This window comes from Chenopodium album, chromosome 9 (genome assembly GCF_948465745.1).
Source record: "Chenopodium album chromosome 9, dcCheAlbu1.1, whole genome shotgun sequence".
Taxonomy (NCBI): Eukaryota; Viridiplantae; Streptophyta; class Magnoliopsida; order Caryophyllales; family Amaranthaceae; genus Chenopodium; species Chenopodium album.
The window spans coordinates 62,802,427-62,816,927 of NC_137842.1; the positions used below are offsets into that span (position 1 = coordinate 62,802,427).

At 35.2% G+C, this 14,501-nt stretch overlaps 3 protein-coding genes across 5 annotated transcripts; 1 reads left to right on the forward strand and 2 right to left on the reverse strand.

Moving 5' to 3' along the window:
• Positions 1-164: 164 nt before the first annotated feature.
• LOC145558693 (uncharacterized) lies at positions 165-2,501 on the reverse strand. Of its 2 annotated transcripts, none has more exons than XR_014092604.1 (2): positions 376-2,500; positions 165-324 (listed from the first exon to the last, which is right to left on the reverse strand). XR_014092604.1 is itself a non-coding variant. In XM_081620001.1 (2 exons), exon 2 carries the CDS (start codon positions 1,724-1,726, stop codon positions 479-481), a length of 1,248 nt encoding a protein of 415 aa, XP_081476127.1. In that variant the 5' UTR covers positions 1,727-1,856; positions 2,127-2,501; the 3' UTR covers positions 165-478. The 2 variants fall into 2 exon arrangements, 1 of the variants encoding a protein (XP_081476127.1); XM_081620001.1 differs by having other exon boundaries at positions 165-1,856; positions 2,127-2,501.
• Positions 2,502-4,163: 1,662 nt separating this feature from the next.
• LOC145558694 (MAR-binding filament-like protein 1-1) lies at positions 4,164-10,734 on the forward strand. 2 transcript variants are annotated; one of them, XM_081620003.1, is made up of 4 exons: positions 4,164-4,577; positions 8,215-8,258; positions 8,364-8,504; positions 8,711-10,734. In XM_081620003.1, the coding sequence occupies exons 1-4, from the start codon at positions 4,289-4,291 to the stop codon at positions 10,505-10,507; spliced, it is 2,271 nt and encodes a 756-aa protein (XP_081476129.1). In that variant the 5' UTR covers positions 4,164-4,288; the 3' UTR covers positions 10,508-10,734. The 2 variants fall into 2 exon arrangements, with proteins under 2 accessions (XP_081476129.1, XP_081476130.1); XM_081620004.1 differs by having other exon boundaries at positions 8,218-8,258.
• Positions 10,735-12,528: 1,794 nt separating this feature from the next.
• Positions 12,529-13,077, reverse strand: LOC145557899 (uncharacterized). Its single transcript, XM_081619076.1, has one exon. The coding sequence runs from the start codon at positions 13,075-13,077 to the stop codon at positions 12,529-12,531; it is 549 nt and encodes a 182-aa protein (XP_081475202.1).
• Between the last annotated feature and the right edge of the window lie 1,424 nt (positions 13,078-14,501).

Below are 14,501 nucleotides of genomic sequence, written 5' to 3' on the forward strand. Positions count from 1 at the left end.
ATCTCAAGTTTGATCTGTGTGGAAAGGAGTGACGCTATGCTGATGGCTGGATCCATATTATGCCTTCGCTGCTGATAGCAAATGTTACAATGTTCATGACAAAGGTGAGTCAGATACACTTTGTTGACGCTAATTGTGTTTAAATTTTTGAAACCAGAAAACTATTGTGGTAAAGGAAGCTCTCTGCAGCAAAGTTTTGAATAGCAGGCCTAAAGGACTTAAACAGGCATTATAGTTATAAATTTCCATTGATTTGGAATACATATAGTTCTGCCAAGCGTTGAAGTCTTTGAATCGACTTTTAACCTAAGAAACTCATATAAACTGTCAAATGAGGTGCCTGAATCTGTAAAAATACAACCTGTCCATGCTAACCCCCTATTACAGAATATGGTACAACATTTAGCAGGCAATCGATGAACATGAATTACATTATTTACGAGCTACAACTGAATACTAACCACTACATATTAGATCATTATCCACTGAGGTTTTCAGCAGAGAGATCATTTTCTTCATCATCATCATCATCATCACCTTGTCTTATTTTTGCAATCTCGGCTTGAGCTCTCTCCAGAATTTCCCTCCTCTGTGTTTCTAGTTGCCTGTGGAAATCCATCCTCATGTTTTCCAACTCTGCCATCTGCTTTCTTTTATTACTTTCAATCTTCTCATATACCTCACTGAATTTCTCAATAGAATCAGCGAGCAATTGGACAGAAGAACCGTCAACTCTTCTCCCTTTATTCTTCTTTCCCTTAGGTGGGAGTCCATCTGAATCATTGCCGTCCTCATCTCTCAGATAATCTGAATTTCCTGGGCTATCTCTCATCTCATCCAATCCATTTGCACGATTCAAGTACACGTTAGAGTTCATAAATACATACTCTCCCGAGTCAATTCCACATGAAAGGCCAGTTTGCTGATGAGAAGAAGACAGCAACATATCCATCCTTCTGTAGAAAACCCACTGGCTAACGCCACTTCCACCTGCTGTTAACCTGGTACTCTCTTTTTTGTACTTTTTCTTCAATGTATCCAATCGATTTCGACATTGAGCATCAGTTCTTTCAACATTTGTCTCCTGTGACACTTTTTCTGCAACTTCTTGCCATTCATCTGAACGAAGACTCTTCCTGCCTAGTCTAAGAAACCGCTCTCCCCATGCATCTAATAAGGCAAAAGTCTCTTTTTCAGTCCAATCTCCCACAGGATTTTGCCCACTCGATGTAGGTTGAACTTGAGGCAATGTAGCTTTCTGAACGGTTGGGGTGGGCACACGCGGAGCAAATTCATAATTTGATATTATAGTCTTTAACTTCCGCTTCTTCCTAGGCTTTCCATTGCTGATATCCTCTGCCTTCCCATTAAATCTTTTACCATCCTCATGATCATCATTGTCGTCGTCTTCTTCATCATCAGAGTCATCCTCCTCTTCCTCGTCCTCCCCCTCCCCCTCCCCCTCCCCCTCTTCTTCCTCGTCCTCCTCATCATCATAAGTATCTTTGCCTATCATTCGAACACCATTCCTTTCCACATCTTCTTCCCCTAATTCTTCATCTTCTATATCTTCCTCCTCATCACCGGGATATTGATTACTCTCCCTAGGATACCTATCACTGAATCCAGAACCCTTAGGACGGAGCGAGGAACCATACTCTTGCTGGTCATTCTGACCATATGTTTTCGAAATATACCTCGAACCGTTACCCTTATCATCATCCATTCTCAATTGAAGCAACAAAATCACAAGTTACCTCAAACTGGTTTATTAAGATTGCATTCCAACCACAAGAATATTACCTTAAAACAAAATTCACAATTCAGGCCTGCTTTTACTGCAACTAAATGATTTTCTGCACCAAATTTCCAAACAACCAACAATGCATCTTCAATCACACCTCAAAATCCTTCCATAAAAAGGCTAAATTCATACCTAAACTAATCAAATCTGCTCAGAATTACAAATGAAATGTACATGCAATTCAAAACTCTTTATTGAAACATCAAGGGAAATCTACAACAAACAACAACAAAATACCCTAAAAATCTCAAGATTCAGTAATAACCCACAAAAATTCTCCATCATAAAAGACTAAAAAACGCAAAAAAATCCAGAATCTCACCTCAAAGATTGCATCTTTGTGACCCAGAAAAAATTCCCAAAAAAATACAGTTCATGATTGAAAATTGGCATTGATTAGCGCCCAATTTCAAGGGTATTGAAAAACCCCAAATAATATTTTGATGGAAATTGTTTATTTTAATAGCAGTCAAGGGTTTCAGATGAAATTAAAAAGGGAAAACTGAACAAATTTGGAAGAGAGAGAAAAAGGGGTTTGAAGATTTAGGAAGGAGGAGCAGGGAATGTGTCCTGCTAAAGTGAGCTGAGTGCGTTATCCTCGGCCAGCTGATGGTGATGATCTCATTTTTGTGCTTCAGCTAATCAGTTACCGTTCATGTCATCAGATCACATGTTGCCTCTTACTTCGAGCCAAGAGATAGTTGTACGAGATTGGGCGATGAGAACATGAGATTATCGAGTTAAAGGTGAATGTCAACTAGTTTAATTACTCATACTTGTGTTGAGTGGTTGAAAGTGAATGTCAACTAGTTTAATTACTTGTACTTGTGTTGAAGTGGTTGAAGGTAGTTTTGATATCATAAACTTCATTAACTCTTATCTTTGTAATGGTTTATTTGGACGTATATTGATTGGAATTGTAGGAGGTGAGAAAAGTAAGTCGAGGTGGATCTACTTTAGGTCACAATGGAATGTAATCATGTATATCGTATGCGTAGCAAGCTAGCAACGACATTGATGCACACATTAGGGTAGGCTGCATTGCTGCAAGGCGGACAGACAATTAAACATGTCGGCAAGAGATTGTTTTCAATACCATAAGAACATTCTCTTTAGTCATTTAAACTTGCCTTATAGACATTGGTTCACTTTAGTAGGAAAGATATTGATTAAACTTGCCTAAAAAACGTTGGTTCACTTGCATAGAAATTTAGATGATTCATTTCATATTTTGAATCAAAAGAGGTTGAAAATAAAGCAATAAAAACTTACATGGAGATGAACAATGTCCTCAAGGGCGATATCGCACTACCCTATGTAGTAAAAACTTTGCCATCGTCACCCTCCAATGAGCACCACTTTGCAAATTGTGTGCATTCACAATTCACGGATGAAAATTATAATTTTTGCTCAGAACTAGAGAATAATTTTTAAGAAAATAAATGTGTGATGATTTCTATGTATTTTAGTTTGAATAAGGAATGGGTTTAAATAGGCTAGACTTGGAGAATAAAAGCAAGTAGCAATTAATTAGAGAGCAAACCACGAAATCGAATCAAATACATAACAAAATCAAGGACTCAATTAAAGTAGCAGTTGATTTGTAACAGCTAAGAAATCTTGCTAATAATAACAAGTCAAATATTATGCAATTCACGAGAGGAAAAAAAAATGTCTTTATAGAAGCACAAATGACATATCCAAGTCTAGTCTGGCTGTGCATGTATGTGGTCCATTAAGCCTTCAAACTCCTTTTTATACATTAGGTACATTAAAACACAAGTATTCTATCCACAAGACAATGGCCTAGGTTTTGTTCACCCCTTTTCCCTCTCCTTTATACTCCGTACTCGTATGTGAGTTTTTATTTTGAGCACTCTATTGAGCTTCCAACAAAATTAAAGGCACTTACGACAAGTCTAGAGGGCATCAGAGACAACTTGATTGCATGTGAAATTTTATATACACCCGGGTATACATAGAGAAGGTAGGTGCACCAAAAAGTGTTTTTGTTGCTCATTTGATATAATTTTGCTCATTTTAGATTTTAATATGAGCAAAAAAAAAAATATTTAAAATGAGCATAATACACTTGAGTACACCTTGCACTCGGGTATATATAACAAATTTCATAATTGTGTTATTTATGTGTCTAAATTGAATACAATTCATGGATCATAATGCTCCATTAAGGGGTATATCAAAAATTTCTCAGTTGACAACAAACTGATAACAGTATCATATTTTGTCAAAAAAAAAAAAAAAAAAAAAAAAAGTATCACATTCCATTACTTGTTCAATTCCATTTTTATATTTCAGCCACATTTTCTCATCTTATTTGTTGACAAAAAAACAATTAAAATAAAATAGAGATAGAAAGAATCAATCAAACACCATTGAACCAAGGTGTCAGTCTCTGAGCTCATCTCTATCTCAGAAACAACAAAATCACCCAAATCCGCCATTGTTGATTGACACTTAACAATGGGAAGCTCTTACTTTTTACACTCTCCTCTTCACCATTTTCTCTCTCCTCCTCCTTCTCACCCTTCTTCTTCTTCATCTCTTTCTCTCTCTTCTCGTCCACTCTTCCTCTACCTTCGAAATGCAGAGGGTAAAAGAAGAAGCAGTAAAAATGGCAGAGTTCCAATGGCTTCTTTGCATCGCCAATTGACCCCACAAGATATTGATTCTTGTAAAAGGAGAGCTTTGTTGCTTCTGGGCATCTCAGTTTTCCCCCTTTTGCCTTGGAATAATGATGCTTTTGCCTCTGGTAAATCTGTTTTAGGGTATTGATTTTTCAATTTTTGTTTGGAATTATTTGATGCATTTGCTAATTTTGGTGTTTGATGAGATGGGTGTTGATTATTATTTATTTAGATGCTGTGATTTTTCTGGGTTTTAATCTGGCGTTTCATGCTCTTCAACCCTGGAATTCTGCTCGAATTTCACTGTATTTGTGTATTGAATTGTTACTGTTTCATCTTTTACTGTATATGTATTGATTTTGGTAATTAATTATTTTCCAGTCATATATTGATGTGAAGTAGTTTAGTTGAAATTTCAGTTGTAGTAGTATTGGAATCTATGCAGGAGATTGCGGGTCAGATTAACTAATAATTTGTCGGCTTTTCGATGAGGAAAGGAAGTTGGGCTGTTTGGATGATCTATTGACAGGAATGTGATGATTGAGAAGGATCAGCATACATTTTATAGTTTCAGATGAAATTATAATCCTTTGAATGTGGTGTTAAGGAGAGAAGATTTGGTGGTGGTAAAAGAATGTGCAATTTGACAGTGACATATAGAATTAGGAAGTGGATTAGCAGGTTTAAGGATTTTGTAGATTATTATTGGCCTAATCTCAAGGTTTCAAAGCTTTCAAGCGACAATGCGACGTGTCTAAGAGTCTTCATGACCAGCAAAGATATATGGAGGTGGAACTAATTCCTTGGGTTTTTTATGGTTTGTTTGTCCTCCTTTCCTGTTATTTATTAATGATTTTAGAGGGCATACATGAAATTTGCAGTCTGATGAAAGAGAGGAGGTGAGGACAAGCCATTACATCATTTTTCATCTTCTTGATCACCCTTGGTTGACTCGATAGTGGGTAGTCTTGATACTGTTTCCCCATCTTTCTGCAGGCTGTAGATTTCTTAAAGGTTCTGTTCAAACCCCTGTCTCTTCTCAACTTCATAACATAATCTTTTAGTGCTTAGGGTTACCTCTGTTTGCTACCTGTGCTTTTCAAAGCCTGGTGTATTCTGACTTCTGATATCCTCGCTATTTACAGATCTATGAATGATTAGGTCACTATGGTTCATGGACACTCCTTTTTTATTCCCTGTTCGATATGGTTCTTATATCGCATTATGTAACAGGATTATTACGAGAATAGGAGCTAGTTCTCTTTTCCTTTAACTAGGAATTCTGTTAACTCTTAATTTGCTTACTAACCAATTCATTTGTTAGCTGCTGATATAAATAATGAACAAGCTGTAATTGATCCTTATGTTGAGAATGATAATAAATCCTCCTCTTTTCTCTCTATTTCCTCTCTTCCTCTCTCTAGCTGGAGGTTGCCTCCTTGAAGCTGCCATAAACAGTAAGCTTGAACTGTTACACATTACCGCCTATATGTTCTCTTATTTGCAAAGGATGAGTAGATATTTTGGTGCAAGGCTTGTTTTTGTGAATTCTTATTGTGTTTTCTTTTTGTTTTTGTTTTCCTTGGTGAGAGAGAGGGGACAAAGCCTAGAGAATTGTCCATCATTATTGTTGATCATTCCCAATCGGAGGAAGAATGAAGCCTCAACTAATTCATCATTTGTAGTCAACTCAATTCCCCCTTTAGCATATCCTCTCATGGTGGTGGTCAAATTTTAAGAGTCTTACGCTTTGTTTGGATAGAAGCAGGTGGAAGGAAAAGAAAGGAAGAGAAATGGAGGGGGACAAACTCTCTTGTTTGGGTAAAGGATTGGGGGAAGGAAGAGAAAGGAGAGGGAGGGATCCATTTTCCCTCTCTCTTTAATAAGCATAATCCCTCCAAAATTGGAGAGATTTGGAGAGGAAATGGAGCTCCCCCCCCCCCCCCCCCCCCCCCCTCTTTTTTTTTTTTCTTTTCCATTCCCTTCCCCTTCTTTCCTTCCTTATTTGCTATCCAAACAACATGTTATAGTCAAACTGTAAGAAGCAGTAATGGCCTAAGACTCTAGGCCCTTTCGACTGATGGCTTCCACAATCCTCTCAAATGATGATATTTAAGTAGGTGAAGGTGATGTTGATCTGAATTGTCCTGCTATTCATTTATTTAAGGAAGTGAAACAATATCTTAGAAATCCTTGGAGGAATTTTAGAAAGGGTTGGTTGGAAATAAAATAATTTGGAAGAAATTAGGGGTTACGTCTATTGAGAACAAGATGAGGGAGAATCACCTAAGGTAGTTTGGCCATGTAAGACGGAGATCGAGTGAGGCTCTGTTAAGGAGGCTTGAAGAGTGGCAAAGTGATGGGATTGTGACTTGTGAGGGGTAGGGGAAGACCTAACGTAGAGTGATATGAGTTTTTAAGGATAGGGAAAATATGGGATTGGATAGGGTGGAGGGAAAACTCTACGTTGAGGACAAGTCATGACTTTAAATGTACCCTCTTCTTTTTTTGGTTGTTCCTAAACTCATTGTGTTTTGCAAAGTCTATTCATTTCCTTTGTTAAGGTTTTTTCAAACTTTGGTATTTTCACTCACATTTTCCCTCTCTTTTTATCTCCCCTTGCCCCCCCCCTACTATCAAAATTTTTATTTTAGTATTCTTTTTTTGGGCATTCACTTACACTGCTCCCATTTTTGCTCTTTTTTTTTTTTTTTTTTTTTTTTTTTCTCTTCTTCTTCTTCTTCGTTTTTGTCCACTTTCATTATAACATTTTCTTTCTACATTACATTATTTTGCAGGCGGTGACTGAAATATATCCTTAAAATAGACGTGTCCCTCAGTTTTAGTTTGTTTGTAGTTCTTACTGCACTGTCCCCCTCCCCTCTCTCTTTCTGGTGTGATTTATACTATATTGTTCAATCAACTGATTAATTTTGTTCTTTCTTAATAAGCTTGGCTCATTGACAACACTAATCTAGTTGCCAGAAAATGGCTTCTCAACTTAATTCTGGTCAAAGAACCCATTAATTTTTAAATATTATGAAGTATTATTTTTTAGTTACTTAGGGTTTATATTCCAAAACTCTCAGTTGACTTTCAGATGCATGTATCCTACATTAATTGGCGTGAAGATAATTTTGGTGATCTGTGTTAAATAATAATACATAGTCTGTTGAGAGGCCAATAAATACTTATTTCCGTATTGTAGCTGGATATCTTCAAATCCCTTATCTATTTTCTTCTTAAAAGAGCGTGTGTGGAAGGTGCAGATTGAGAGTTTAATAATTTTCTTTATAGTATGAAACATGGTAACACACTAACACTCATGATTTAAGTTGTGAATTAGCTGTTCAAAATGGACTTCTCAGTCCTAATTATGCAGATTTGCCTCTGGAAAAAAAAAAAACCCTTGTCCATGTGCAATGGTTATCTTGGAGGAGTTCTCCAAGTGTTTCACTTAGGAGAGCAATTGGAGCACTAGTTCTATTGCGACAATGAGGTTCTTGGCGTAACTTGGGTGGTTTTCCATGAAGAGACTCAAAGGCTTTTGGCTAATAGCTTTCCAATCTTTTTGGCCCACACTTGGTTGGATTTCCATGGAGTGATACTCACCATTGTTAGGGTTTTTGGGTTGATATCTAAAGGGTATCTTTTAGGGGGTGGAGGAAGATAGATGTACCAATATACACGCTTTAATGGTAAATGCGGTTTCTGTTTATGTGATCCTGAGTTTCTTACATGGTTCTGTAACTTTTTTTGTAGCAGAAGATAAAGAAAGAAGCGGAGAAGAAAATCAAGCCATTGAGGTTTATTTGTTTTCTTTCTTTGTGATAAATACTTCAAATTGATTTACTTTTTTTCTGTCTTGGTGAAGTTAGCTATTAGCTGAAATGAGAAACTTTTATTGGCAGAAAACAAGTCAAAGAAATGGATCATCGAATCCTTTTCTATCTCTATTAAATGCAATAGGACTCCTTGGTTCTGGTGTGCTTGCTGCTCTCTATTCTTTGGCGCGAAAGGACAAGGCAACATCAGAGGCGAAGATAGAATATGTAAGTCATTTCTTCTTATTGATTATTTTTAGGTAATCTTCCCTTTCCCTCTATTTTTAGCAACGTCTGCTTTCATCTGTATATTTAGTCTTTAAGGCTTCCTCATGTGATTGATTACTTATCTTGAAATTTCCCCAAATATTTGATGCAACATGTTAATTCTTTTAATGTGTTATTGTCTTATTGAACGGTCTTGAAACTTGCAGCTTAACTACCAACTGAAGGAAAAGGATGCTGCCATTGTAACCTTGGAGAAGAACTTTGAGTCAAAATTATCTTCCAAACAGGAAGAACAAGATAAGCTACTCAACAAAGCAAAAGAAGAGCAGCTGTCTTTGGTAAATCGTTTAGAGTCGGCAAACAGCACAATAACTGGGCTAGGTCAAGAGCTACAAGGTGAAAAACAGAAAATAGAACAGCTGCTGCTCGATATTGAAGATCTTGGGGTTAAACTTGATAAGGCTGCAAAAGAAAAAGGTTCACTTGAAGAGAAAGTGAAGGAGAAGGATGGCTCAGTTGCAGTCTTGCAAGAAAGAGTTAACTTGTTGAGTTCAGAAATAAAGGAAAAGGAGGAAACTATACAAGGCCTTAACTCCTCTCTTGCGCAAAAGGATTCTGATCTGACTGAGTTGAACTCTTCCTATAGACATACTAGGGATGAAGTTGATGACCTTAAATCACAGATTATAAATTTGAATGAACAGCTGTTGAAGTATCAAAATGAACTAGAGCAGAAGAATTCGATGTTGGACGATCTGAATGTTAGTGTTGATTCTTTGACGGTTGATCGTGACAATTTAAAATTAAAGCTCAACACGCTTGAGCATGAGTATGATGATCTGAAATCATCATCTGAGAAAAAGACAGCTGATGATAGGAGACTTTTAGAGGAGAAAGAGAGTGAACTGAATGTACTAAAAGAAAAGTACGAGCTGCTTGTGAACGAAGCTAGTGCTAAGCAAGCTTTGATATCTGATCTGACTCAAGACAGGGACAACTATATGGAAATGCTTGATAAAGAAACCAAATTTGTGCAAAGTTTAAAACAGGAGCTTCAACTGACAAAAGAAGCTTTTGAATCATCAAAAATTGAAGCATCTGATCTGAATAAGCTGTTAGAAGAGTCGCGAAAGTTGTCATCAGGGCTTGAGGCTGAACTCTCGAAAGTTCAAGCAGAGTTTTCAACAACAAGAGAGTCACTTCAGAGAAGCCTAAATGAGGCTACTTTACATTCAGAAACACTAGCTGGGGAGCTAAGTTCAGTGAAGGAGGCTCTGAATAGAACTAAAAAGGAGCTGGAAATTGTGTCTAAGGATTTGACAGCAACATCCAAGAATTGTGATAGCCTTCAGCAGAAATTGGTTGAAGTGTATAAAAAGGCTGAAAGTGCAACCAATGATTTGACAGAGGAAAAGAAAATGGTTGCTTCCTTAAATAGTGAAGTACAAACCTTGGAAAACCAAATACTGGAGGACAAGGAGGCAAGGAAATCTCTCGAGACCAGTCTCAATGAAGCAATTAGATCACTTGATGAGATGAATCAACAAGCATTGATGCTTTCTAAAGATCTTGAGGTGTCTAATTCCCGAATTTCCAGTCTCGAGGAGGAAAAAGAGTTCCTCAACAATTCTCTTGAAACTGAAAAGAAAGCTGCCCAAGAAACCCTAGAAAATTTTGAAGATGCACAGAGTGTTATCATGAGACTTGGTACTGAAAGAGAGAATTTGCAGAAGAAAGCCAGAAAACTGGAGGAGGATTTAGCTTCTGCAAAGGGTGAAATTTTAAGATTGAGAGCTGAAGTAAATTCTTCAAAAACTGCATCTAACGGTAAGCCTAAGCAACGAAAATCGCCTGCTAATAACAGTGATTCTGAGGAAGAAACCGAATCTCAAACTCAAACAGTTGTTAACAACCAATCAAAGCAAGAATCTGAGCCTGCTATTGATTCTACTGCAGCACCAGTAAAGAAAACTACCCGGAGGAAAAGAACAAGTAGCCAGTGAGAGCTCTCGGGTAAATTGTCCACCTTCTTGGGTTCTAATCATTGATTTTTCTCGCGCATTATTTTACTCTAGCCTATAATTTCTCTGGCTTCTGTAATTTCACATAATATATTCTAATGCCATTGCCATTGCCATGTAAAGATGAGTTTCTAGAAACTGATGTATGTAAATCTTTTTTGTCAAGATCCACAGGCACATTTGACTGAATATTTGAGTTATTATTAATCTCTAGTGCTCTAAGCTTCTACTTGCATTTTTTTTTTCTTTACCTCAAATCAGTAGATGGTTTTAACATATAGTATAGTGCACCAGGGTCGGCCGGGTGCACCCGAAAGTACATTAGACATTTTTAAAGAACATGGGGAAAAAAAAAATATGCTAGTGTTTGAAAAAGAACATACCTGTGTTTGACAAGAACATGCCATTACAAAGAACATAAAGTCTTTACAAAAAGAACATGTTATTTTTCATGGTTAATCGGGTGGTTGAACGTGTTTGAAAAAGAACATAATATTTGACAAAAAAGAACATGTTTGCGTTTGATAAAGATAGAGGTGATCATTGGGCGGGCCGGGCCAACATTAAAAAATCAGCTCACTTCTCGGGTCGGGACAAGTTTTGGGCCAATTTTTTGTGCCCAAACCCGCCCAAAATGGTCCGGCCGTGCGGGCTTTTCGGGTCGAGTAAAAAAAAAAAACTAAAATGCATAAAAACTCATTACCAAACCCGCTCAAAAAATTAAATTTACGGGTTGGGTCCGACCCGATTTGGGGGGCGAAAAATTTCTGCCCAAAATCAGGCTGGGCCGGTCTAACTTTGATTACCTCTAGCCAAAGAATATAAAATCTTTACAAAAAGAACATGATAATACATTAAAGAACATGCTCTTTTCCTGGTTACTCGGTTTTTTTTTTATTTTTTTTTTTAACATTAAAGAACATATTATATAATGTAAAGAACATATATTTCAAACTCAAAGAACATAATAATCAAACTTAAAGAACATATTATGCTCGCGTTCTTTATAAATATCAATAATGTTCTTTTTTTTCCCATGTTCTTTTAAATATATCTAATGTTTTTTCCTTGTTCTATATAGATTTCAAAATGTTACGAGTATTATTTTTTTTTTTTCGGTCCAATTATTAAGGGAGTATATCTAATATATAATTACACAGTCATTTAATGAGGTTTCTCCAAAACCTCAATCCTCAACTCTCATAATTTTTTTTTTGGAATAACTTCTATATTTCCTATTATTTTTTTGGAATAATTTTTATAAACTAGATGAACCCGTGCAATACACGTTTTATTTGATTTTTTTTTAAATATTGGCTACTATTAAGATTTATAATCCTACATGGCGCGCCGAGAAAACTAAATCCTACGTGACTCTCTAAAAACTCGGGAAAAAAACTCCCCTTTATTTATATATAATATATATATATATATATATATATATATATATATATATATATATATATATATATATATATATATATATATATATATATATATATATATATATATATTAGATTTCTTAATATTGAAAGGTAAAATGTATAGGAGTACTTGTAATATATGTTGTCGTATGACTCGTAGCTACACGAAAGAACTCTACTCCTTATATACTGATCTGAAATTGTTTCTAAGATTGAAAAATAAACAATGAACAAATTAAAGACCGGCAATCTGAATCATACCATAAGTAATACTCTGAATTAAAATTGGAAATCAAACAATGAACAGTCTTGAATTCTTGATCATATCATATATATAATAATATTCCAATTGCAAATTAATTAGAATAGCAATCGCAACACACAACATTATGATCGAGTACATACGACGACATTCATTCTTTGAAAATTAAAGAATACAAAACAAATACTTGATATGATGATCTTCTAAATTAAGATCAGAAGCTCACAAATAACCCCTAAGTTCGAAGTAAACCACCTCCTAATTAATCATTACTATACAGTAATTTAATTAATTACATACATTTTACAACAATGCAACTAACTACTTAAGTAGTCACAAATATTTAAGATTTCTTTTTTGGTCATCTTAATACCCCTTGGAAACGGAAATCTATAATAGTCTGCGATTAGAAACGGAACCACTTCATCCGGAGGATGCTCAAACTTCTGCTCAACTTCACTTCCTTGAGTGCCAAGTTCAGCCATTTTATCGGCACAAAAATTACCTTCCCTTTTCTTGTGTTGAAAGCAACAATAACATAGTTCATTCGCCAATTCCCTACACTCCAATACCATATCCACAGCTTCTTTATCTAACCATGAATACTTGTACATGGTTTTATTGTTTACTGCATTTATCATATCAATGGCTTTTTTTGAGTCTGATTCGATGACTACTTGTTTGAAATCCTTTTCTTTTGATATTAAGAGACCAACCAATATAGCTTTTATCTCTCCCTTAACAACTTTTCCAGCTTTCGGACCAACATGTTTGTCAAATTGATCATCAAGATAATACCCACAATATCCGTTAATCCAAACACCTTGTTCATCTCTTGCAACTACTCCATAACCAACCTTTTGCATCAATATTAACTTTTATGAAGCCGGGAATTGGAGGAAGCCAATTAATAAACTCTCGAGGCGGAATGCAAGGTTGCCGGAGAAGCCGGGGACAATATGATGGTGGGTGTAATGGAAGACAATACGGAGGTAGAAGAAATAAGGTTGACATTTTTGTTTTTTGTTTTTTTTGTTTTTTTGTTTTTTTTTTTGTTTTTTTTTTTGTTTGTGAAGGGTAAAATGTGATTACTCAACCGGCAATAAAAGCTAGATACTATCCTATCCCTTATATTTCCTTTTTTTTTTAATTATTATAAGAAAGTTTATTCATTTTACTTTTTAGAAAATTTTAAGATTTTTATTTTAAAATAAAAGGAAAGTTTTAGATTTTTTTAATAATAAAATATATTAGTACTAATAAAACAACAAAAATAAATTAGATTATTCAATTATCCTAATATATCCTAATAAGAATTTTAAATTCACTTATTAGGACTTTCCTTTTATCTATTAACTATTACTAAAACAAAACATGCTGACACCATTAAATTACACTTGTCAATTTCTTATGAAAATTCGCAAAAAGTATTTTTGACATCATTTTTTTTCTCCTAAGTTCTAAAACTAAACAATTACAATATTTCTTTCAAAATTAATAAATAAGATTATGATTACACTTTTTTGAATCCTTCACCAAAAAAAAAATTGGAGTACACTTTTTTAAATAAAGAATATTGACAACTATTTTAAACAAATAAAATCTATTTAAACCGTGTAACGCATGGGATTAATCTAGTTTATTGTATTATTAATAATGACCAAGTAACTCCCATTACACTAGCGAAGTAACCATTATAGTGGCTGGTCACACGGTGTGATCAGCTACATATAAGACTTTGTGTAATTACTATTTTCTCTTTGTCAATTATTTTTTAATGTAATCATTAAACTATCAAACGTTTCACTCAAAAAGAATGTGGTTAAGTAATAGTTTAAATTTATGGTGTATGTTGATAACGGTCAACCCCATATAGAATAATAACCTTCATTTATGTTAATAGAACTAATTTCTTATGTATATTGTGTACTTTAATAGTTGGCAAAGGACCCAAATTGGATCAGTAGGGTCTTAAAATTTTAAGACCCTAATGGTTCGGGTAGGGTATGAGTATGGAACAAAAATACTGAGTCCACATTAGGTATTGCTAATCCCTATACACCCAAACCCTATCCATTTTCATCTATATTCTCGGATAATACCCGAATTATTAATTGTACATGTTTGATTTTATATAGAATCTCAAAAATTAACATGTATTATATATACAAATCAATCATACTAAAGAAACAATGCTCAACAGCACACCACTACCGCATCCCAGGGCCCTGGCCACACCCCCATGAATCCATGATCAAATCAACTGCATACATTTCAAGGAGTTAAGTGC

Coding starts and splice junctions, on each gene's coding strand:
- LOC145558694 (XM_081620003.1), top strand. CDS start 4,289: ATGGGAAGCTCTTACTTTTTACACTCTCCTCTTCACCATTTTCTCTCT. Junction 4,578..8,214: donor TAATGATGCTTTTGCCTCTG/GTAAATCTGTTT, acceptor CTTTTTTTGTAG/CAGAAGATAAAGAAAGAAGC. Junction 8,259..8,363: donor AAGAAAATCAAGCCATTGAG/GTTTATTTGTTT, acceptor TTTTATTGGCAG/AAAACAAGTCAAAGAAATGG.
- LOC145558693 (XM_081620001.1), bottom strand. CDS start 1,726: ATGGATGATGATAAGGGTAACGGTTCGAGGTATATTTCGAAAACATAT.
- LOC145557899 (XM_081619076.1), bottom strand. CDS start 13,077: ATGCAAAAGGTTGGTTATGGAGTAGTTGCAAGAGATGAACAAGGTGTT.